The following is a 26306-nucleotide window of genomic DNA, read 5'->3' on the forward strand; positions in this document are numbered from 1 at the left end:
AACACGCTAAAAATGTTGTAGATACCTGTCCAACACTTTGTGGACACAGTCCTTGGTGTTCCGCCCACCAATTCTTGAAATTTGCAGCACCTGTTGGCATAAATCCATAATAAAGTTATTTATTTATTATTTTTTTAAACTGACACTCAGAATGTAACAGTGTGCGAGTGCACTGTATTTTATTCTAGGCTATCCAATACTTCCCAGGGGTGCAAACACATGTATGGTCAAAAAAGAGAGGTAATCGAAGCCCTCGTCCCGCGGCAAATATCCAAATACTTACATTGCCGCCATCCCTGGCCCACCCCTATAGGCACATATAGTCAAATGAAATTCTGAAAAACTATATAGCACTTCTTCTTGCTTTACTACTCCTTCCTGAAAACAATTTCACCTGATGATTTGAATAGCTCTTTTTGTAAAGAATTAATAATTCTAGGATGATCGGGGTCATTTTGTAGGGTAGGCCTATAGCATCTGCATAGAAAATAATAAACAAATTACAAGCATATATAAATACAATAAAACACAAATACACGTGAAATTAGTGCTGGGCGGTATGACCAAAAATGTATATCACGGTATTTTTCAAAATTATACCGGTTTCACGGTATATGACGGTATTTATTTTTTTCATGCATGATCGGGTGTTAACCACATTTTCTACTGATTGAGAGAGGAAAAACTGCAGTAGATTGACTTAGAATGCCCTATTTTACTGTCATGATGAGCGAATATTGTAGAAAAATTCCACACTAAATAGTGACTAAACACGACCCATTAATACATGTTAACCAGGAGTCATTCTCATTTATAAATCGCGACATCGTCTGATAAAATCAACATGCATCTAACGTTATACTAAAGAGCGGCTATGCGGTGGTTTTGGCTATATTACTTTTTTGTCTCATGCAGCGCACTGCCTGCGTCTGAGTAAACTAAAAAAAAGTGCATAATATTAACAGACGAACTATGCTCATATTTATAATTCCAAACAGTCGCGGTACAGCCAAATGAATGCGGTGCTTCTCTGCCGCCGCTGCACAGAACAGACGCAGAGACGCGACGCTGCGCTGGGAGTCAGATCTCGGCGCTCGCGGGCAGCACTGGCGACATCTTCCAACTGAACCATAGCTAAGATTTATCCAAAACATTCGCTAGGTTTGTCAGTTTGTATATTCTATGGAATAAAAGCCGCTAAAAGGGTCTGAAAGTTGCTAAATATAGTGCTAAAAATCACGCTCGTGTGTGTGAGACGCGGGAGCTGGTGGCGGCGCGCGGTGGATATTGTGGATGAGTTCTTCTGTGTCATCACGTTCTACTAGTTCTACAGCTTCAGAACTTTCACGCTTAGTAACACATACAGCTGTGTTCTTGCCACAATGCAATAGTGAAAAGAGACCCCTCTCAAACAGTGTGTCGCGTTCCGAACGTTATTTAAATAACACCGGTATTGCGGTATTTTAAAAATTCATATCATAAGAAAAATAAACACCGGTATTCGGTATGAACCGGTATACCGCCCAGCACTATGTGAAATAAAGCAGTGCTTTATGTTTATCAGGTAAATTAACTATTAAGTTACAGACATTGAATAATCTGGTACCATTGACTTCCATAGTAGGGAAAAAAAAATATACTATGGAAGTCAATGGTACCAGAAACTGTCTGGTTACTGACATTCTTCTAAATATCTTCCTTTCTGTTCACTAGAAGAAAGAAATTCATACAGGTTTGAAACAACATGAGGGTGAGTATATGATGACAGAATTTTCATTTTAAAGTGGAGTATCCCTTTAAGGGCCTGAGTGTGCACGTTGTACCGCGGCGTTGGACTATTTTCTTTAATCTTCTTTAAGCGCAAAGGAGCAACTGTGTCTAAAGTGCTGGAAAAGAGAGAGTTTCTGTCGCAATATCGAGTTCATCCAAGCTATCTAGGATGCTGAGATGATGAAACTGATCAGGAAGGTTATTAATAAAGCAATCTTTAGTGGCAGAAGTGATCAGTCTAATATATTTGTAACACCGAGTCGGCTTTGCAGCCTTGGCTAAATTAAATTTACACGAGACTAGATAATGATCTGAGATGTCATCGCTCTGCTGCAGAATTTCAACGTGTTATTATCAATTCCATGTGATAATATTAAATCTAGAGTATGATTACGACAATGAGTTGGTCCTGACACGTGTTGTCTAACACCAATGGAGTTAAGAATGTCCTTAAATGCCAATCCTAATGCATCCTTCTCGTTATCTACATGTATATTAAAATCACCAACAATTAGGGCTTTATCTGTAGCCAGTACTAACTCTGATAGAAAATCAGCAAATTCTTTGATAAAGTCTGTATGGTGCCCTGGTGGCCTGTATACAGTAGCCAGCACAAATCTCAAACGTGTTTTGTCTTTTACGCTAGATATTGTTATATTAAGCACCAATACTTCAAAAGAATTATATTTGAAACTAGACTTTAGTAATTCTGAAAATATTACTATAAAATTACAGCAACACCTCCTTTGCTTTTTAGACGAGGTTCATGTTTATAACCGAAATCTTGGGGGGTGGACTCATTTAAAGTAATGTAATCGTTTGGTTTTAGCCAGATTTCTGTCAAACACAGCACATCTACGTTATGGTCTGTAATCATATCATTAACAATAAGTGCTTTTGAAGTAAGAGATCGAATATTCAGCAACCCGAGCTTTATAATTTGTTCATTTGTATTATATCTGTTTTTTAATTGTTGAACATCGATTAAATTTTTCCCCTTAGATGGGTTTGGAAATGTTTTATATTTCCTAATTCGGGGAACAGACACAGTCTCTATATGATGATATCTAGGTGTAAGAGTCTCCATGTGATGAGATTTATCTGACCTTAGTGACGGGAGACAGCTAGCAGACGGTCGGTTAAGCCAGTCTGTCTGCTTCCTGACCTGAGCCCCATATTGTCATGGTTGTGCTCTAAGACTATAAGCCATATTACTAGAGAGAAGAGCGGCACCATCCCAGGAAGGATGAATACCATCTCTTTTCAACAGGTCAGGACTGCCCCAAAAACTTTTTTTGTCTATGAATTCTATATTATTGAATGTGCAAGCTCCAACCTGTTAACCCACAAGTCACCCAAACAGACGTGAAAAAAGCGGGAGGCGACGAAAAGCCCGCTGTTTGCATCCCTGACTTCCAGACCTGTAAAACCTACCAGGGTATCAAAGGCCTGTGCATCAGAGAGGTGTTGCTCCTGTAACTCAAAGTCCTCCATGGTGTCAGTTCTCTCTATATGGACAGCTGAAGAGGCAGGCTGTGTTTCCTTCAGGCGATGGCGGATGTCGACCAGTAGGCTCAGGACCTTTTTCTGGAACACTGAAATAAATAAATATATTTGTTGATTACAATGCTCCAATTAGAATAGCAAGGTTAGCTAGCTCACAATTGTTTTTGTAATCAGCTTCAGTGTTTGTTATTAGTACAGCAGTGTTGGAGAAAGAAACAAAAGTCCAAAGAAATGTCATCATCTGACATGATAGAAACCAAGCCACGGCTATAATTGAAAAGCAGTTTCTGTGGACAGAGAGAACAGTGCAGGAAGAGAGAAGGTGGTACTATTAAAAGTGTCTTCTCCACTGCCAATAGATCAATACTTACCACCCAAAGGCAACGGGAATGCCCATCTCCCAGTCTCAGTCACTGCATCTGCACCACAAAAAAAAATCTGTTTTAGAAGTTATCAAATTATATATTGCAGATGTATTATTTCTCTTCTAATACATCTGTTAAGTTTCAACGATTACAGGTGCATCTATAAAACTTGCTGAATTGCAAAGTACTTTGATGAAAACTACGGCCTTAATTGTGTAAAAAAAAAATAATAATAAAAATTCTAAATTACTTGATTTCTTGTTCAAAGCAATGTGTAACAGGCAGCCAGGGTGATAGGATCACCACCTACTGCCTGTTACACAATGCACACATTGCTTTGAACAAGAAATCAAGTAATTTAGATTTTTTTTTAATTATTATTATTTTTATATAAATAGCTAAATAATCCTAATTGAGTGTAGTATGAACGCAGCTGACAACTCACCAAGCCTGTCATAGGGGGGGGGTGCTGAGATCACTGTGCTGTGCTCTTTTATCGTGTCTGGCCAGGGGACTGGGGGCATCACTACGGGATCGGTCATCACTACGGTATCGGACATCACATCGCTGTGCTCTTTTATTGTGTCTGGACCTGACCTGACCTGGACTGGGGGCATCACTACGGGATCGGTCATGTCTGGACCTGACTGTACAAGATACAAGATCAATTTGTTAGTTACATACGGTTATACAAATTAATATAGCAGTGATATGAAGACTGTGTGCCTCGCACCATCACTGTGCCGTGACCCATCATGTCTGGACCTGAAGGTGGGTCTCGAACAATCACTGTGCCAGGACCTGATGGTGGATCCACTGTTGGACCTAGTAACATTTAAATTGAACCACTTGTCCATACATTTATAACTGACAAGAACATGTTTTAACACTGAAACAGAGTAACCCCTACTGGTTGACCAAAAATAAGGGCTGGAGACCAACCAGTAGAAGCCAGCCAGCCACTACTGACGCTGTGCCCTGTCCTGCTTCTTTACCTGGAGCGATAGCCATCCCTCGCATGACGAGATCCTGAAAAACACAGAATATTCGTACATTTCACAAGGCCTGATAAAATACAAAAGTGACTATTTAAAGTGTGATATGATGAATACTCACTGGGTGTCGACAGGTCTCTGATCCGAGGTGCTGTGCTTGCATCTTGAGAGCAAAGAAAACAAAGAATATTCAAAGATGTACAATTATTGAAATGAAACAAAAAGGTAAGAATTGGCACACTCTGCTCCTCTAAACCAGACAAGTCTGAAACATGTCATTAAGCCTGTAAAATAAATCATTACCAAACTTGATTCTCAAGCAGTAAGTAACACTTTGTCCTGAATAGACTTTTGGTTGGTGCAACGGATAAAGTGAATACTCACTGGACATTTCCTTGCGCCGAGATCTGGCAGCGCATTTCTCTGGGCCAGAGAGGGCTTCCATCAGGCCATCCAAGGTTTGACTTACAGAGTCTGAAACACATGAGTCAGCATGCAAGTATGGTCATGTTGCATATACTAAATTAATAATGAAATTTAAAAAAAATCTATGCTTAATTAACAAGCAGTGAGAAACTACTCATCTTGAATGGACTACAACTTTGTGCAGTGCGATGGTTGGTGCTAGGGTAAAAGTAAATACTCACTAGGAGTGGACATTTCACTGCCCCGGGGACTGTCCGCACGCTCTACTTGGCCAGACATGGCTCCATCTTCATGGGCTAAAATACATGAATGAGCATGTGACTCATGTTGTACGCAAAACATTTTCATGCTTCTTAAGTTATCAGTACTCACAAGTATTGTGCAACATGTTGGTGTCCTCAATGGGCTGCAGCTTCCTTGGTGCAGCAGGGAAGGTGGGTAGCTTGACGCCTATACAGAGGTAATAATGTAAAACTAAGCATATCCATTTCCAAAAATATATAATTGTAAAGAATTTTATTCATTTTGAAACTAGAATTATAAATTCATTAAGAGAAAACCATTACCCCTGACACTCTCATCCGAATCCGTTAATTCTGCAAAAAATTCATAAACATTGATGTTTTAAGTTTCAGGCCCAATTTGTATCAACCGATTTTATATTTCAAATGTATAAAGTATTTGAGAATGAGAAACATACCATTTCTAACAAAACCCTCCGGAATTACTTTTTTAGTGCGCTTCCTCATTGATCTAATCACCTCATCGTCCTCCTCTGCCTGGCTGGTCAGGTTGTAGGTGTCACATTCACGACGCTTATCTAGAAATTAGACAATTCACCTTAAAACACACAAAAAATGGTATGACATGGTAATGCATTTCATTTTCTATTAATCTACGCAAAACTTGCCTGAAGTAAGTTTTATCTTAATTAATGAGAATGTCATCCAGTCATCATGGGGGTTAATTTTGTCTTTAATGGCTTTTTCTGTTTTTGTAACGCTCATTTTACGTGGCCATCTGACGGTTCTCATTTCTCTGTCGATCCAACTGTCAGGAACTACACCCTCCTCCTCTTGGGTACCCTCCCTCCAAACAGCCCTCGTGTACATGACCTGGAAAGGAGACGTTTTTAATATTTTAGTTCAAAATTTAGAGGTTGAGAGGGTTTGGACATGAATGGAAGAGCGATGAGGGTTACATTGGGAGTAGGATATTGTGGCAAGAGGACAGAGAGAGGCTCGGGGAGGTTTATGGATAAAGCGAGAAAGGACATGCAGGAGTCACCGAAGATACAGTAAACAAACGGATGGAAACAGGTGATCAGATATGATCCCTGATGGAATCTAGCTTAAAGAATAAGAAAATGTAACCTTAATATGTGTGTTCCAGACCATGGCGAAGGGGTATAAGGACAAAACCACCAGCTTCTTGTGGCAGGCAGGCCACCTTCCGGAACAGATCCCTTTCTTGTAGTAGTGCATTTTTCATCCTGACATGACCATTTCCTATGCACACTATGTTCAGAAGTCCAGAGCTACACGGTTGGTGAAATAATGGTGAAGTGTGGCGCTGGCGCAGAATGTCACAAGCAAAAGTCCCGTCTTCATTTTTCTGTCGAACAAAAGCAAAGTTGTTGTCCCTCAAAAGAAAACAGCTGTCCTTTTCTTTAACAGAGGCAAACACTTTAGGGTGTCTTTGGCTATTGTCCACTTCTGATTGCTCCATTTCAGACAAACGCCTAGTCACTTGTTCCAAGGGACTTCTCCCACTCCTTACGTGTTTCTTGACTTGCTGCAGGTAGTTTTCAAATGGAAAACAGGAAATGTCATTTAAGGAACAGTTGAAGTGGCTGGCATCCTCTTGGAGATTAATTAGTCCATGTACATTGTATACAGGAAAGGTCTTGCCATACAGGTCAGAACAGGTCATGACAAAATGTTTGATTAGTTCTTGAGAATATTGGAGATAGGCATTTCGAATCCGCTCATCTGACTCCAGCATTATCGACATGGATACGGTCAAGGACAAGAAATGTTTGTATTTTTCAGGGGATAACACAGTTTTCAAAACCACAGGACCTGTGTACAGCAAAAACTGCCTTAGCTCAGTGGCTTTCCACCTATCAATTTCATGCAAACCCCACGGTTGTCGAGCAAATTCACTTGGCATCTTCCCTCTCAGTGCAATTAGTTTTTGAGAAATTGCATCCTTTTGCCTCACAGATAAACGGCAGACTTTTGGGCCACGAGTCAAGTAAATTAACAGGCGCCTAACTACTCCCAAGCAGACGATATGCATATAATCCAGGACAAAAGAGCTGATGCAAGGAATTCCTGCAGCAATGAAGGGGCTGATACCGGTTTGGTGGTTCCCGTACTCCACTCTGGAGAAACCGTCATCTGTTCGAGAAGTGCATTCCTGTTCACTGAAAACTATTCTTCTCTCAACACGAGTACCTCTGATTAAACATCTTTCACAACTCTCATAGGCAGTATGACCCTTAATACACTTCAGATATGCCCTTGCTGGCGCATCACATATCAGTGCATCAATATTGACAGTGTAAGTCTGGCCTTTAAAAACTATTCCATTGTCCTTCAGATGTTTGTATTCAGTCACAAAGTCTTTTAAATACTCCTCAAGAGGACTTGGCTTACTTTGTCCACTAAACATGGCTACAATGAATGGATCAAAATGGCCACACTTCACCAGTATTGGCCAGAATTGGACACCACTACTTCTGAAAAGTGGGATGCCATCAACGTTTACGCTGAGGTGCACTTCATTGCTCTCCATCTGACTTAAATAACGACAGATACCCTTTTCTAAGCCGTAGTACTTGTACTGCCCACCACATTTAGGCTCTGTTGTGTTATGCCGTGGTGTAGCAAGGAGTGTCCGGCAATCCGCGGGCAATAAGTGCCCTTGCTTTCTTAATATGGACAATAGACCATTAAGCGCTCTGTGTGTCAATCTGTACTCTAAGGCCCACTGTCTCAGTTCGTCCTCAAAGCTGGTCACTTCAGTTTCATTTGGTTCCTGTTCAGAGTCAGTAGAGCAATAGTCCACATCAGTGTCAAAGTCAAAATCATCTGATGCCCCAAGAACACTGTCACTCATTAAACTATCTGGGGTCCCAGGCACACCGTCACTGCTGAAACTACTTTGAGTCCCAGACACACTGTTGCAATTATTTTCAATGCCCTCTTCATCACTGCCAGAATAACATAGTAGTTGATCCAGTTCTCTTTGGCGTTTTCGCCACTGTCTTACTCTCAAAGTCATCTGTAAACACAGGCATTAATCCAAAGTTTAGTTTTACTGTTTATTTGACTGGGGCCTGTACAAAAAGAGGATGAGATCACAACATGTACCTTGTTTAGGTGGTTTATCTCCTAACAGGGAATAACACTTCACTCCTTACAGCACCTGAGAGACAAAAATAATGGGTTAAAACCTTAAAGTTGTCATTCTCAATCACACAACAGTTAAGTGTTGCAGTGTTACAAACTAAGAAAGCCTAGAGCAGTGGTTCTCAAACGATTTTGGTAGCGCACCCCTTTAAACCTTTTAAAGAAAAATGTGCAATGAAAAAAAGGAATACCGGTAGTTTCAATTTGTCATGTCATTGAATCATAAAAGTAAGGGAGAATAATAGACCAGAACTTGAACTTAATTTAAATAAACAACATTTATAAAAGCGGCAACACCATAAAAAACTTCAAATAATAGCTGAGTCCCAAATAGATTGTCTGTTTAAGCCAGTTCTAGATTGCGCACGCAAGAGAGCCTGCACATCTGGGCGGAGCTGTTAGCGCAAGCAAGGCAGAGTTAGCGGAGGCCGGAGAGAGAAGTGGAGGAGAGCGTTTTACAGGGTAGCCTAGCCTTTATTCTTTCTTGTTGATGTGTTTCAGGCAACAAGTTCATAGGCTCGATGGATATTATTACCAGTAACTTGTATTGTTCAGCCTATGGCTGTCACATAGTTTCGTTTTTTTTATACTACCAATAATCTAGGTTATAGTTTTATATAAAATTGACATTTATTTGTCTCAAATCGTTGTTATGTATATACTGACTTCACCCTGTGCTGTAATATACATTTAGTTTTACATTAATTCACAGAAATCAGCTGCTTGAATGAAAATTGCTTAAGTTATTGGATTTTCAGGTGATATTCTCAATTCGTTCAGTTAATGGACGCTCTGTGGTAAGTTTAAGTGTTCAGACTGCAGACTCAGCAACGATTGTAATTAATTGTACAGTACAATCATAACATAGTAAAGATATTATCTTAATTACATAATGTCCTTAACCATAACAATATTGCTGTCCATAAACTGAGAAAGTGCACGAAAGTGTGCGATACCTCCGAGTTATCAACAATTTTGAATATTATTTATAAAAGATGCTGATAATAAAAAGTTATTTAAAATAAAAATGTGTGAATAAATGTTGTTTGTGGTACAGCCGTGGATCAAACGCAGCATGTGAAAGGACTAACGTTAGTGCCCACTGCTCACGCACCGCAAACACACTGCAAACGGAGTAACGTTTTATACAGACGTAATCATAATTAGACGATTAGCTAACGTAATCGACCCTAGCTGTCCTTGTTTGTAGGTAACCTTAACCAGCATAGCTATATCACTGTGAGTACAGTAGACACAATAAATGTCATGAAATCTTAACCCTTTAATCACAAATGTTTCTGTTATGGCATCCAGGCGCACAGCAGCTGTCCACTATGTTGAAATATTTAGGTTTAAACAGTCTGGCTTTAAATTATCATTCGACCGCTATTGATACCAATGCTACAGCCGCTCTGGCGCTCTCTTGTTTGACTGCCAAAATGGCGGAGTTTAGATTGCGTGACGTCAGCCTCCGGAGGTCTATAGGCCTTTATCACACATCCGCGTTCGAAAAGTAGCGTAAAAGAACTTCCGCTGAAGCCTCTATCAATGGCTGTGCCCATAGCACGGCATTGTTGTGGATTATTTATGTAGAATTCAGCATAGATACGTCTTCTAAAGACACCAATCTCAGTTTACAACAATTAATTGAGTATTACGAAACGAAGGAATATGTTGTCACGATATCCAGATGCGTATTTCGTGACTTAAACAGGAGCGCACGAGCCATACTGTATGTGTACAGGCAATTCTTCACAGTCTGATCACCTTATTTCAACACACAACAGCGAGAAAACTATATAAACAACATATCACATTAATAAGTATTAGAAATAGCCAAAGTTTAAAACATTACTAGGCTGTATGATTAAATTAAAGGTTTAGGACAAACTTGTATTAAACATGCTCATTTTTTCACGCGCTGACTTTATGCAATCCTCTATATTTGCATCAAATTTAAGTTGTTCAAATAAAGAAATATTTCCAGCCCATAGACAATAATTAAAAATAAGTTTGATCATCTTTAATCGAGTTATGATTGCGTGCAACGATTGAATATCATATACTGTGAACAAGAGCGGGAGGTTAATCACAATAAATATAATTCAAAAATAAACTAAATAATATTAAAATTAAATCAGTCAGAGTATTCCTCTGGCAGTAACTTGAGCTGCGTGCTCTTCATTAATCTGACAGTCGCGTCGCTCAGATAGGCTCATGTTACACATTAAAATGAAGGATGACATGATACATGGTATGGAATCGGTATAAATATGCAGTTTTAACATTGACGTTTATTGCATCAATGTTCAACTAAACTAAATTAGTTTAATTTTCTTCACAAAAATGCCGTCTGCCCATTGACTATAAAGCGAGCGGAAATTCCTTTACGCTACTAATCGGAGCCAGAAGTGACGACACGCGGACTGTGATAAAGGCCTATAGCAGCTTTGGAGAGTGCCTATTTTTCCCCCCTTTTTTTCTGCTGATCTCCCGCGCAGTAACCTTCAGTAAACCCCATCCCCCCTGAGGGGCGCGCCCCACATTGAGAACCACTGGCCTAGAGCATACACGCAAATTACGCGCTTTGAGTTTATGACCCCGTTACATATTAATTTTCCTAATTTCTGACGATATTCAAGAGTAAATGCGTTGGGAAAAGCCCATAGAACACCCAAAACGAAATCGTAGAATGGTACATTAGCTAGCTAGCAGACAGATAACAACGTGCAACCTAACCTTACATGTTTGCTTCTTGTACCAATGGGGTGGTATCAGAGACAAAACACCTCTAATGGTTTACAATAAAACGTATCATGTTCCTTTCATAGACGATAAAAGTGACTGAGGGTATCAACCAACCTTGCATCATCTGTGCACCCGGTATAACGTATGGACGCTAGTTACCATTAGTTAGCAACGAGCTAGTCAGTCAGAACTCCAGGCCATTCTGCTAGCGGTAACGTTATACGTGCAGTTTAGTGTCCCAAATTGTTCAAATTGACATGTTCTCTCGTGGACAGCTAAAATAACATCGAAACTGAACATGAACCAAGAGCAGCAAGCTAACGCAAAAAAAAAAAAAAAATTGTGTGCCGTTAAGGCGAACGCCCTTGACCATTCGCGGCTGTAACCACAGCAGGTTTGTGAAGTTTAAGACAATAACGCTAATCTACCTAACACTATATGTACTCATGGACATAGAATTCACTAGGCTGACCGAACTTACCTTCAATTTAGAGGAATCGATGGGTTCACCAGCGATGCAGGCTGAAGAGCTGTGTGCAGTGCCGTTATTCTGCAATGCTTGAATCGCGCCAAAATGCCTGACGTGTTGCCTCGCCCAATTAGAGGGGCGTTTACTGGTTGGGTTATGCTGATGTGCTGCCTCAGCCAATCAGAGTGACGTTGACTGGTTTTTGACTCTTTGGCATAGACTGTAAAAAATAGCTCTTCTTTGGTTGAAATCCTGTAAAATAATTTTTTACAGTCTATGGTTGAAATCCTGTCCTCGTGTCCTTGACTTTTCTGCTGCTGTTGGTTCTTTTTAAGTTAGGAATAAGGTGAATAGGCCTAATATGCTACCATTAAATTATTTTCTGAACTTTATTTTCCTACAAATTGCATTTCCACATAAATAAACATATACATGCAAAAATGCATCTATGAGTGAATAAATAAATAACTTGATTAGGCTACTTAGAATAAATAAACCAGTTAAAGAAAAACAGGAAAATGTAAAAAAAAAAAAAAAAAAAAACATGGCCTATTTGGCATACACATAATAAATCGTGACTGTTTATTAAAAAAAATCTGTATTCATATGTATCAATCATGTTGATAACAACAATGTTGATATTTGTAAATAAAAAAAATATTACATACAATCATGTAAATTTCCTGCACCTAGACGTCCAAATGACGTCCAAAAAAATACCCAGTTCAAAGGTCAAATGTTGAACGTCAATCTGACGTCCAATTTGGGTCATGGTTAGACGTCCAAATAGAGGACCTAGTTTGGACGTCGAATAGATGTCCAGAATTGGTCATGGACCGATGGACCCAATATAGACATGATCTGCACGTCTATCCGACGTCCAATGTTTAGTGGGGGTGGTCATGTGTCGTACAGTGAGAGAGGTTCAAAGACGGCCATTGTCACGGTCTTGCGACCAAAGAAAGCCTACGATAAAGCATTATCATTGCACAGTGTGTTTGCCTGGTATGATCCATGTTTACTGACCAACCAATAAAAATGTGACATCAACGCAACATGGCGCTAAAACATAAAACTGCTTACCTCAAGCTCTTATCCCTTCCTCTCTCACTGCGTCCACTTTTTTTCAGCACACAACTGCAACTGCTAAAGTGAGATGCTCTTTTTGTTTACCACCAGCGCATGCTGAGGACGTTTTATTCTTTTATAGTAACATGCATCATAGCGTACTACGAGTCAATAGGTGTCATCATCGTACAGTCTACACATGTCGTAGCCAAGTTTATTAGATCCATGTCGCACAGTGTGACATGCAGTGATCTTAAGGGATTGCTAAAATAGTGCAGTTTGTTTTGGGCTTAAGGGTGATTTCTGGTGACAGTGCAGCTCAGTGCGTTTCCCTGCATCAGTCTGTTGTTGAAACTAAAAATAACCTCCTTTTGTTTATTTTTCAGTATAAAAGTCTTTAATGCTGACTCACTCATAAAAGCAGTCTCTTGTCGCCATCTAATGGTGGAACAATGAAACTAAAATGAATCACGAACACGGACCATTTCTCAATGATAAACAGTATTATTAAATACTACTATTATTTATATAAAATATTATTTATTGAATAGTAATATTTAATAAACAACAACGACAGCCATCATAAAAGTTGCTAGGCAATTCAGTCAAAAGTACAAAGGCAGCACTCTGATATACAACACTGAATTTACATAAACATGGGATTTTGCCAAAACTATCTTCTCTGGAACAAATAATAGAGACCAACGACTGCCCGTTATAGATTTATAACTCGAATTCCGGAAATGTTTGGACGTTTTTTTTTTTTATTTGGATAAAATGAAAATATTTTCAAATCACATGAGCCAATATTTTATTCACAATAGTACATAGAGAACACAACAAATGTTTAAACTGAGAAATTTTACACTTTTATCCACTAAATGAGCTCATTTCAAATTTGATGCCTGCTACAGGTCTCCAAAAAGTTGCCACGGGGGCAACAAAGGGCTGAAAAAGCAAGAAATTTTGAAAAGATTCAGCTGGGAGAACATCTAGCAACTAATTAAGTTAATTGACATCAGGTCTGTAACATGATTAGCTGTAAAAGGGATGTCTTAGAGAGGCAGAGTCTCTCAGAAGAAAAGATGGGCAGAGGCTCTCCAATCTGTGAAAGAGTGCGTAAAAAGATTGTGTAATACTTTAAAAACAACATTCCTCAATGTCAAATTACAAAGGCTTTGTAAATCTCATCATCTACAGTGCATAATATCTTCAAAAGATTCAGAGAAACTGGAGAAATCTCTGTGTGTAAGGGACAAGGCCGAAGACCTTTGTTGGATGCCCGTGCTCTTCGGGCCCTCAGACGACACCGCATCACTCATCGGCATGATTCTGTCACTGACATTACTAAATGGGCCCAAGAATACTTCCAGAAACCACTGTCTGTAAACACAATCCACTGTGCCATCTGCAGATGCCAACTAAAGCTCTATCATGCAAAAAAGGAAGCCATATGTGAACATGGTCCAGAAGCCCCATCGTGTCCTGTGGGCCAAGGCTCATTTAAAATGGACTGTTTCAAAGTGGAAAAGTGTTCTATGGTCAGACGAGTTCAAATTTGACATTCTTGTTGGAAATCACAGACGCCGTGCCCTCTGGGCTAAAGAGGAGGGAGACCTTCCAGTGTGTTATGAGCGTTCAGTTCAAAAGCCAGCATCTCTGATGGTATGGGGGTGTATAAGTACATACGGTATGGGCAGCTTGCATGTTTTGGAAGGCACTATGAATGCTAAAAGGTATATAAAGGTTTTAGAGCAACATATGCTCCAGATGACGTCTATTTCAGGGAAGGCCTTGTTTATTTCAGCAGGACAATGAAAAACCCAAAACCACATTACAACAGCATGGCTTTGCAGTAGAAGAGTCCGGGTGCTGAACTGGCCTGCCTGCAGTCCAGATCTTTCACCTATAGAGAACATTTGGCGCATCATTAAACAAAAAAAAATATGTCAAAGATGACCATGAACTCTTCAGCAGCTGGAAACCTATATCAGGCAAGAATGGGACCAAATTCCAACACCAAAACTCATAACCTCGATGCCCAGACGTCTTCGAACTGTTTTGAAAAGAAGAGGAGATGCTACACCATGGTAAACATGCCCCTGTCCCAACTATTTTGAGACCTGTGGCAGGCATCAAATTTGAAATGAGCTCATTTTGTGCATAAAATTGTAAAATTTCTCAGTTGAAACATTTGTTATGTTATCTATGTTCTATTGTGAATAAAATATTGGCTCATGTTGGTGGTGGTTGAGGAGATTCCCCGTTCTATGTAAAGTGCTTTGAGTGTCCAGAAAAGCGCTATATGAATGTAAAAAAGTATTATTATTTTTATTATGTGATTTAAAATTCTTTTAGTTTTCATCTTATTCAAATTTAAAAAAAAAAAAAAAAAAAACATCCCAACATTTCCGGAATTTGGGTTGTACCCAAAATGAATTACATCTCATGTTTAACCACAACAGAGACATCTGAGCCAGTGGTAAATTCCAGAAGATCTGGCCGAGGTGAGGTGCTCTTGGACGGCTTCATGAGCACAGAAAGAGATCTGGAGCGCACATGTCCGAAAACATCGAAGCCAATTTTCAAATAGACGTTATCTTTATTAACAAACTGCATTCTTGAATTATAAACAAGTACATTCTCACCTGAGAACCTCTTAAAACTACATTCCGTTACACAAAAACAGTAATATTTATAAAATGATACTGGATTTAGGCGTCCACCATGACACTTGCTGTAAGAAGTACCGCAAGTGGAGTGATATGATTACAAAAGTTCTGATATCACTTTAATATTGTACTCTTATCAGCCAATCAGATTCGAGGACCAGAAAGAACTGTCGTATAATATTTTGGCCATAGCAAATATTGGCCACCCTTTGCAATGTCTTCCAGTAAAGAGAAAATGAATAAACAGAGGTGAGATGTTTGTGTTCCCAAAACAAACCAGGGCACAAAATGAATACATGCTATTTGTTGCCAAATGCAAGTAAATGTTCTGTTTGGTTGGACCACTATGGAGAGCAGTGGCGGTCTTAACATAGAGGCATAGGTAGGCGGTTGCTTGGGGCCCCCTACCGGCGGTCGAAGTAGGGGGGCCCCCAACCAACCTAAAAAAAAAAAAAAACTTATCATCATGAACGCTTCAAAAACATGGTGAATTGTATTAATATTCTTAAGAAATACGTTGAAACATTGAAGTAGTAGTTAAAATGTCCAGTTCATGGTTATCTGTCCCTACACATATACACCCCCTACTTTCATAATGAAATGGACCAGTCCGTGACGGTGCGGCGCGAAAGATAAACACACAGTGACAGGAGGACTGGGAAGTACACAAACAGAGACGAAGCAAGACGCGAAAATGAAACGATGTTACCCAAGCGGCTCAAATTAGAGAAAAAAACGAAAAGACACAGATAAGTATTTGGCAACGCTGCTGAAGATGACACACTTTTTTACGGCTACTGTTGTTGGGGTTGGGGATGCAGACAGCCCAAAGCGTTGAACATGCCGCTACAGCAGCATCAGCAACAGCTAGCTGTGAAGTGGCGCTAGTTGTAGTTGAGGATAACATTAACCAAGAAATCAATGAAAAGGACATCACGTTGTTGCCGCCCGCCGTCACCGACAGTGTTATCGACTTTGACACAGATGAGGTGGAAGAGTTGTCCAGTGATGGCCATTTTGACACCGATGATGACGATGATGGGGCTTTGGTGAGTCAAATGCCTACTTCTGCTAGTAATAGCCCTAGCCATACCCTAATAAAAATGATTTTGTGGTGAAGTAAATACTACAGAAAAAACATGTAATTTCTACATGTAAACGGTCTCATTCTCTCTCACTCACTCACATACACTCACGTGGATATACATGGATTTGCTTGGAGCCAAATGCAACCTCACCTCTCCCCAGTTCGCCCCTCTTACCCCCTCTCACTCACTACTCATTCACTCACTCACTCAGACAGACAGACACACACACACTTTCTGTCATACCCTGCATCCTGTACATGGGTCTGCTTATGCAATGGCCCTCTCTCCCTCACACACACACACACACACTATCATGTACATAGGTTTGTTTGTAGAATGTTTGAAATGTCAATCTCAAGTAATACCAACTGCAACCTCACTCACTCACTCACACATACAAAGTAAATTATTCGTCTTGACAGTATTTGTTAAGTATATGACTGTTTGTGGGGGTTTACCCTAACTTTTCTTGCTGGTTATATTGATTTGATCTTAAAAAAAAGAATAAACAGTGCTGGTTTCCTGGCATTTTGGCAAAGACGTGTTATCTGAAACCTTATTCTCTGTTGGGTTCCATCGTGACTGTTAGTTTGTATTGTGCTACACTGTGTTCTCTGCTTTCCATCTTCATTTTGGAGTAAAGTGTATGCAGGGTTTAAAGGGGAAGGTTTTTTCTCTCCTCTCCAACCTTTACTTCCCCGTAGATTAGCTTTACCTGCCTATCCACCATTTAGTCAGTACTTTCTTTTTAAAGATTGGATGGGGGGGGCCCCATACATACCTTCGCCTTGGGCCCCCAATTTGCTAAATCCGCCACTGATGGAGAGTGATAATTTCATTGTCAATTGTGTGCTGTCAGTAATGCCACTTACAGTAGTGTTTTTATAGCAGCTGAGAAATGGGCGCAAAAATAAATTACACTTAAATAATTTTTTTTGAGTATTTACATTGAATTAAGTATTTTTATAAGACGAGAAACTGGAATGGGACCAACCCTAATAAAGAGCCTGCATTTAAAGTAAAAATTAAGTTTTAAGTTGGTTTCTTTTCTGCTTAGCTATACTGAGATTGAATTATTGCAGAAAGTACATTAAAGCGGTGGTTGATTGCAATTTCACTTTTTTAACGTTAGTTAGTGTGTAATGTTGCTGTGTGAGCATAAACAATATCTGCAAAGTTGCAGCGCTGAAAGTTCAATGCAAACAGAGATATCGTCTTTTAAAATTCTGGAAGTTTAATGCCTACAAAAACGGCTGGTAAGGGACTACAACGAGTTATTTCCCGGGTCCGTTACTTCAAAAACCTAGATAAACCCCGCCCTCAGGAACATGTAAGGAAGGGGGCGAGGCCATGTTGTGCTGCTTTAGAGAAGAGGAAGAGAAAACTAGGGGTGCACGCAAAAATCTATTCATATATGAATCACGATTCTGTCTTCTAACGATTCTAATGGATTCACAAATTTCAAAATTAATGTTCTAAAACAGCCGTTCTTAATACTGTTCCCATAGCCACGGGAACATATTTTATCTGGGGGGTGCTGGGGGGCGGGGCTTGATGTTGCAGGGCGGGGCCACGGTGGGGGATTTTATTCAAAATCCTAATATTAAACAGCCCAAACTCTTATAGATTAACACACAAATGAATGAAGAGTTAGGCTATATGCGAACCAACTTTTGTGCTTTTGTGATTTTAGTTATATCATTTCTTTAATAATTTCTTAAATATTTATATTATTTAAGGGGATTTTACTAAATATTAACATCATTGATATGCCAAAGTTGCTCAGTGCACTTGCAGATGTACATGCGATATAAATAAGAGATTAATTAATCATACACTGCAGACAGCTTCACTTATTATTAGGTATTATAGCCTAACTGGAGCTTTTTTTTTAGAGTGCTCTTTAAAAAAAAATAATAATTAAAAAAAGACTCATGCTAGACTGAATTCAGTGATATTCTTTGATCAAGTAAATGTTCTTGGCTCGCTGTATAATTTGTTCGTTGTTTGAATAATCGTGGACATGCGGCTTATAATTAAACTTAAAATGTATTTTTATTAAACGTGATCAGGTGAAATACAAATTCAGTCTTATTAAAATATTTTATGACATAATATGGTAGGCTACTTGCCTAAAACGTTATGATTTGCGTGGTTAAGATTTGGCTACAGTACAGTGGTTTGAGCGCGTTTGATCAGAGACTAGAGCGCAATTAAAGAGCTGTGCTTATGTGATTGTCGGTGGCCGTCTTGAGAAGTGCAAAAGCTTCGGAACACGGCTCATAAAAAAGAAAAAGATGTAAATAGTTTTTAAAAGTTGGAATCTAAAATTAATCGCGTGAACATTTCACATGAAATTCTGTCAGTGGGAGGCAGATGTAGGGACGCGGGACGCGCGGCGTAAGGCGTGCAAGAAAAATACAGCCGCATATTTCTGATCAGTTTAATATAATCACAAAACTATCACAAAAATCAAGTATATTGGAGATGATCGAGGGGCACAAGGAAAATCTCAGGCCCGGCCCTGCGGCGGGGGGTGCTGCAGCACCCTCAGCACCCCCTAGTTCCCGCGGCCATGACTGTTCCTCGAGTCGCCCTGCTCTGTGTCTCTGTGTCTCTCTCTCTCTCATTCAGATCGTCAGATCAGCTCCAACAAACTGTTCCAATTATACATTTTCACGTAGCAATGAGAAGCGTTATAAATGGACGTATATTAAATATAATAAAACCGTATATTAAAAGCTAACATAAGCAGTAGCATAATAAAAGCATGTCTAAAAGTATGATACAACAAACAGACAAACATACCATTAAGAGCCGTGCTTGCACAGGTTCTGCGCGATCCTCTTCACTACTATCCTCTGCATCTCAATCGGGCTCAAATTGATAAGCAATATAGACGACGCCATTGTTTACAATACAACCGGAGCACATGCCGCTGAGCTGAGGGGCGGGACATTTAGACGCACGTTCGGCGGTTTAGTGAATCACAACACACTGAGCCAGCTAACCAATCAGAGCCCATCACGTATTTCTGAGGGTGGGGCTTCATAAAAACAGGAAATAATCGAGGCGTTTGTCAGAGAAGGGACAGAGCGGTGTGGAATAAAGGTAAATTATATGAAAAATAATGCGTTTTTAAAAAACGAAGCATGAACACATGTTAGACTGCACTCTATAAACACAATCAAGCCTAGAAAAAAAACAGTAAACCACCCCTTTAAAAGATCAAATTTCAAGAAAAGAAAAAAAAAACATTCAACAAAGACATTCAAAACATATTCAATAATTCTACACCAAATAATAAAAAAGATATACATATGCACTCATATGCATATACATCCTTCCATACACACAAATATACATCCATTCATACACTCACATACAAAACTGAATCATTCTGGACCATCTCTTGTATTAATTTAATGGTGGCTTGCTCTCTCCTGTAGATGTAATGATGTGTTAGTAAAACAGATAAATAGCAATGTTTTTAGAGTATGTGTGTGTTTTCCTACAGGTGACATGTTAACATCTAGATTGCCTTTGTTTGTTTGTTTTGTTGTTGTTGTTGTAGTTTATTGTCTATATACTATAATTAAAACTGTCTTTTTGATTTACAACTGTAGACAGTCAAGCTATATATAGTTCATATTGTAACATTTATATACTTATACACTTTTTGCCACACACACACACACACACACACACAAAGAAAAAAAGTAGTAATGTTAGGCATCTAATCAGTATACATGGGAGGAAAGTTTATAAAAAGTGCATCTAGTACCACATTAATTGTAAGGTAATTTGTAGTATTAAGATTAAATTAAAAATAAATTGTTGGATCTAGGGGTATTTGATTGATTGATTCAGTCAATGAAATGTCACTCCAGCTGAGCAACCAAAGTTGGCAACCCTGCATTAGTGATAGTCTAAGTAATGTTTTTGAGTCATGGGATATTTTTGTCATAATTATTCAGTTATTCATATGTATTCATTATTCATGGCCAAGTCAAAAGAGCTCTCACAAAAGCTATAGAGAACTAATTGCTTTATTACATTAGAAAGTTTATGGATACAAGAAAATTTACAAAACACTCCAAGTTCCTAGAGACACAGCTGGCATCCTTTTTAACAAGTTTAAAATGTGTTGTACCAGAAAATATTTGAGGGCATTAAAGAAAAAGCACAATGTCATCAATGAAATTTAAACAGTGTAACTGAGAAGAAAAACAAAACAAACAAAAACAAAAAAGTTTACTTCCAAAGACTTGCAAAATGACCTAGTAAAAGGAAAGAAAAAAAACATTTCAATGAACAGTATAAAAAGAACACTAGAAAAATATGGCTGCTTTGCTGTTGCCGGAAGTGGAAATCTGGACTGTATGAGTGATTGTTTGAAGTATCAGGCCATTTTGGCAAAGACTGTGATGCCTTCAGTGCAGAGACTGAAGCTTGATGATCAATGAGCTTTCCTGCAGGACAGCCATCCTAAAGTATACATCCAAATCTACTTAAGCTTGGTTCTCCAGGGATCATTCATAATGTTCTCAAGTGGCCTGTTCAGTCTTCATATTTAAATCTCATTGAAAATATTTGATTGAATCTGAAGAAAGCAGTGGCACAATGAAAACAAAAGAGTATCAGTGATCTGGAAGAGGAATGGGCCAAGTCTGCAGTAGAGGTAAACGCCCATTTGAATGAATGAATGAATGAATGAATGAATAATTAATTAATTTATTTATTAATTTTTCTGAATCAATCAAATGTGTATTAATAAACTTTCTATTGTAGTTTTTTTTTCATTTTATAATCATATTATTTACTGAGACACAGTACATCAAAATACACATATAAAACTACACCAAAAAAAAAACAACAACAAAAAAAAAACATCTCTAATATTTATGTTAGAATGTTCCATCAAACTGATTAATGCTAATTTTTTGTTGTTGTTATTGTGATAATATGTAAATTTCTAGTTAAATATAGTTAACAACCTGATCTCACAGAATTCCGTGTAATGTTCACAGACTTAATTAACCTCCGAATCTGTGGTGACATCACGGAATCGCCGAAAATTCCGTGATGGGCTCACAGAAGGCATCAGCTGTGGTCCATGCACGGATTCATTGGTTCAACACCAGCGCTGCATCGGACCACGTAAAAAGAGTGACTCCGATGCAGTTATACTTTCACTGGAGTACCTGACCCACCCCTACCCTAAACCTACCCAGTTCTGAACAATAATGATGACGATAAATTATCGCGTCGGCATATTGAAAGTGTTGAACCAGTGGATCCGTGCGTGGAGCACGGCTGATGCCTGTCACTGACTTACATTGGTATCACTTCTGTGAGCCCATCACGGATTTTTTTCTGTGAGCCCATCACGGAATTTTCGGCGATTCCGTGATGCCACCACAGATTCGGAGGTTAATTAAGTCCGTGAACATTACACGGAATTCTGTGAGATCATGTTGATAGTTAAATATTGATCTCAGAAAAATGTTGTAAAATCATGAATGTCTTTGATTTGTAAACCTTATCTAGCCATCATGTTCTTTTTTGTATTTTTCTCAGGTTTAAGCAGAATGATGTAACATTTTGGGGTGAATATACACAGCAACAGGCCGTAACTGGAAGCCAAAATGGCAAAAATCTCCACAGCTACCGTGTACTTCCCCGGTGAGCTGACGTACGCCGGCACAAATGCAATCCACACAGCACAGAAGATCAGCATGCTGAAAGTAATGAATTTAGCCTCATTGAAACTGTCTGGGAGCTTTCGAGCAAAGAAGGCCAGCAGAAAGCAGACCACTGCTAACAGACCGATGTAGCCCAGTACTAGTACAAACCCCACAACAGATCCCACCGTGCACTGCAGGATCACTCGAGCACCAAGCTCACCTCCTGCACTCTCTGTGGGCAGAGGGGGAGCCAGCAGCAGCCACAATAAACATATGACAACCTGAACAAGTGTGCAAAGGAAGATGCCTGCCCTCTGCTGGATGGGCCCAAAGTACTGCATCAAGTTAGATCCAGGCAGAGTGGCCCGAAAAGCCACTAAAACCACCACAGTCTTACTGAGGACACAGGCAATGCAGATCACAAAGCTCACTCCAAACAAGGTGTGACGTAGCATGCAGTTCCACGGTGCAGGCTGGCCAATAAAAACTAGTGCACACAGGAAGCAAAGAGTGAGCGAAACCAATAGCAGGAAGCTCAGCTCTGAGTTGTTGGCCCGTACGAGGGGTGTGTCACGATAACGGAAAAAGGCAGCCAGAACAGTCGTGGTCAGTGTTGCCCCAGTGACGGATAAGACTGTCAGGACAATTCCCATGGTATCTTGCAGGGACAGAAACTCCACAACCTTTGGGATGCACCTTGTTCTTTCATTGTTTGACCAGAACCTCTCAGGACATCTGATACACTCTGTAGAGTCTAAAGAAGATTATGATACAGATGAAGACACTGCACATTCTAAGTGTGGTCTTACATTTGAAAGACCAGAAGTTATTAGCTTGTGAATCATGACCCACAATGGAAATCTTGGAATTGTTTAAATGAATGTTTGTACAGAGGTTATTAATACCTGTCATATTGCTGATTTCCCCTGCTGCACAAGGGAGACAGTCAAAACAACAGACGGGTTTTCCTTTTTGTGCAGCCTTTCTAGTGCCTGGAAGACAGCTTGCACTGCACACAGACACAGGAACCTGAATGATTGAGAAATAAAGTCTGTCAGACTAACAGCACAATATCCATCAGCACAACAAGCACATGAAGAAAAATAGAAAGAATAAAATTTTCACCAAAAATAAAAATACATTTAAAAAGTTTAAAACTTTCCACACGAATACTGTATACAAGACAGATACATAATTATAGACTAATTTCCGTGGCATATCTCCCCTTTCTCAACAGTCTGTCCATTAAAGGATTAAATCTACTATATCCCTATACTGAGAGGATAATGGACACATACACACAAATTAATACATCAATGTTTTCTGGATAGTGAAATTACAGAATAACAGAAGTAGGGTTCATGCACAGGATAATAAAATATACACCTCACACATAACAAAACACAACATTTTTATTAAGCTTTAAAAATAAAATTTTCATGCATTTTTAATAAAAAAAAAAAAAAAAAGTTTTGCAAAATTACTTTTAAATCTACAGTCAGTTCTTCAAATTAACTATGGACATTTTCACAACAAGAAAATGTGTATTTATCTGTTTATTTATTTGCTTGCCTGTTTGCAATTTTGTTTGCTGATGTTATAAAAATACATTTTTGTTATTTAATATAACATTCTTACAGTATGGCTTAAGTGTCCTAATCCTGTTTTTGGGGGCTGCTGTAGAGAAAATAAATAAATTAATATCAAGTCACTTACCTGGTCAGCCCAGCCTCCTCCCCAAACAACTTTTTCAAGGTTTATGCTCAGCTCCTGACCTGGTCCTTTGGCTACATCGAACTGTCCAACTTGGATGAAATTCACTGCTCCACTTTCATCTACATGCCAGTTCATAATGTCATAAGAGGCAGATGGCTCACCATTATCTTCAAAATAGACCAGCTCACCCACTGGTGTTGTGAAGTTTACTGCATTTAAGTAATGCAGAAGCTGTGAAAGGAAAGATGATAGAACACATAGTATATTAACAGTAAATATATTTAAAAAATAAAAGTTAATACTATCAAAATTAAAAGAAGCAATTCTACTTCTAAAAGTGGTTAATGTAGACAAACAACAACAACAACAAAAAAACATTATTTAAAATGCATATTTTAAGATTTAAAATATTATTTAAGATTGACCTCCCATCTGTACCTGTCTGGGGTTTATTCTGGTCACATCAGGACATTCTCCATTTTCAAATGGCCCTCTACCTGGCTGACAGGCCATCATGTTGTGAATAGCATTGGCAATAGCATACACAGCCTTATACACATTGTAAGTGACTCTCAGCTGTGAAACATCTGTATAGATGCGACCATATTTCTCTACATTCTCTGAGCCTATGCACTTTGGTCTTTTAGATGAAGGCTGCCAGTCCTGTGCCAGCGAGCACCCAAAAATTTCTTCCCAAACATCTTTTACAAATGGTTCATTTGGCTGCTTCACAGGGTTCAGCTGTGCAAGAAAAGCACCAAGACCCTGAATATCAGCCCGACGCAGGGCAAAACCGATTGTACCGGCCAGGAGAGGAATGCTTGCTGGGACAGAATACTGGATAGAGGTGCTCCAGGCCTCTGTGGCTATCCACTGCCTGTTGGTCACATTCTGCACCACAACTTGCTTGAACACAACTTCAAGGTCTGGGCCAATGGCAAAGGTCACCACCACATGAGCTGTGGAACTCTGGATTCTCTCCACAATCCTCCTGATCCTGCTTTGGGAATGTGATTTAGGAATAACTTCCACATAGTCCACACATACCCCTGTACCTTCAAGCTCTTTCAAAAGCAGCTGCGAGCCACTTTTACCATATTCATCGTCTCCTGCAACTACCCCCACCCAGGTCCAGCCCAGCAGGTTCAGCAGACGGGCCATAGCCTTGGCCTGGAATGCATCACTGGGAACAGTGCGCAGGAAAGAGTGAAATCTGTGACTGTCACTGAGACAAGCACAGGACGCAAAATAACTCACCTGTACAGACAAAGCAGAAAGACAAGCATTTCACTGAAATTTATGAATTTCTGATTACTGAAATTGTTGCTCAAAAATAATAAAATAAATAAGTATGAAACTTATCCCATCTGTAAAATACAGAACACTTCATTTTACCATGGGGGTATCAAACACTCCCAGCGAGTCAGCCACCACTATTGAGGCAGAGGAACGAGCGTCACCGATAATGACAGGCACCACTGGGGTCCCGCTGCATTCTGCTCCCGACACTGTCTCCTCCTGCCCTGTTACCAGAGCTAAAGCAGCACTCAGTGTTGTGGCCTCAGCTAGGCAGGTGTCAGCTACCAGGTACCCCAGAGTAATATTTGGAAGCAGGACAGGGTCCCGATTAATCTCCTCCACTGTGAAAATCATAGTTTTGAGCCAGCGGTATGAACGAAGGTCAACACTAAGGTAAAACAAGAAATGTACATTTTAATGAGACACATATTGTAATATTTTCCCCAAGATGATTCTTGACATTATATTAAAATATACAATGTAAAAATATCAAATTTGTGCTTTATCTAAATTAACTGGTACAAAATATGATTTAACTGACTGCATTCAATTACACTAATGAATATAAATTAATAAAAAAATAAAAAATAAAAACTTTTCATTTTATACTAGATTATTTTTTCCACTATCTTTACAAATTATTATAGGAAAATTGTAGTTAGCAAAATCCCTTAAAAACTACATAAAATGGTTGCATTCTAATTGTATAAATGGCTTCTCTGCAGCTCTGCCTTTTAGTTCATTTGAACACTCATTTTACACTCACCCCTGGCAGCGAGAACCATGCTGTGTATGAGTGAAAGCATGATCAGGCTCTGGTGCTTCAACATGAACTGGAAAGAGACCACCAATTATCACATCTCCCTGTTTATACAGGCTTTCTGAAACAGATCTGCCCTGCAGACTGCAAGACAGGCCTGCACCACAAACCCTGGCCATCTCAACAATAAATACCACCACCCACAACCACATAATAAATCCCATTACTTTACACAAACATACACAGAGAGAGAGACTTAGTGAAGAAGTGCAAGCTCACACTTTTCCTGCGAAGAAAGAAGGGTTGGATAATATTTCCACT

The 26306-nt window shown here is 39.3% G+C and overlaps 3 protein-coding genes across 3 annotated transcripts; all 3 read right to left on the bottom strand.

Moving 5' to 3' along the window:
* Positions 1–3273: 3273 nt before the first annotated feature.
* Positions 3274–6435, bottom strand: LOC131524790 (uncharacterized). The gene is made up of 12 exons (XM_058752115.1): positions 5973–6435; positions 5763–5882; positions 5629–5658; positions 5435–5512; positions 5284–5358; positions 5021–5110; positions 4758–4799; positions 4637–4670; positions 4375–4466; positions 4087–4288; positions 3648–3695; positions 3274–3365 (listed from the first exon to the last, which is right to left on the bottom strand). The coding sequence occupies exons 1-10, from the start codon at positions 6172–6174 to the stop codon at positions 4095–4097; spliced, it is 957 nt and encodes a 318-aa protein (XP_058608098.1). The 5' UTR covers positions 6175–6435; the 3' UTR covers positions 3274–3365; positions 3648–3695; positions 4087–4094.
* On the bottom strand, positions 6041–13042 carry LOC131524789 (uncharacterized). The gene is made up of 5 exons (XM_058752114.1): positions 12779–13042; positions 11708–11947; positions 8440–8494; positions 6436–8350; positions 6041–6177 (listed from the first exon to the last, which is right to left on the bottom strand). Exon 4 carries the CDS (start codon positions 8348–8350, stop codon positions 6437–6439), a length of 1914 nt encoding a protein of 637 aa, XP_058608097.1. The 5' UTR covers positions 8440–8494; positions 11708–11947; positions 12779–13042; the 3' UTR covers positions 6041–6177; position 6436.
* A 9023-nt stretch (positions 13043–22065) lies between these two features.
* Positions 22066–26287, bottom strand: LOC131524877 (extracellular calcium-sensing receptor-like). The gene is made up of 6 exons (XM_058752256.1): positions 25992–26287; positions 25322–25613; positions 24365–25183; positions 23927–24157; positions 23116–23239; positions 22066–22964 (listed from the first exon to the last, which is right to left on the bottom strand). Exons 1-6 carry the CDS (start codon positions 26207–26209, stop codon positions 22066–22068), a joined length of 2583 nt encoding a protein of 860 aa, XP_058608239.1. The 5' UTR covers positions 26210–26287.
* Positions 26288–26306: the final 19 nt, after the last annotated feature.

This window comes from Onychostoma macrolepis, chromosome 18 (assembly GCF_012432095.1).
Source record: "Onychostoma macrolepis isolate SWU-2019 chromosome 18, ASM1243209v1, whole genome shotgun sequence".
In the NCBI taxonomy this organism is placed as follows: domain Eukaryota; kingdom Metazoa; phylum Chordata; class Actinopteri; order Cypriniformes; family Cyprinidae; genus Onychostoma; species Onychostoma macrolepis.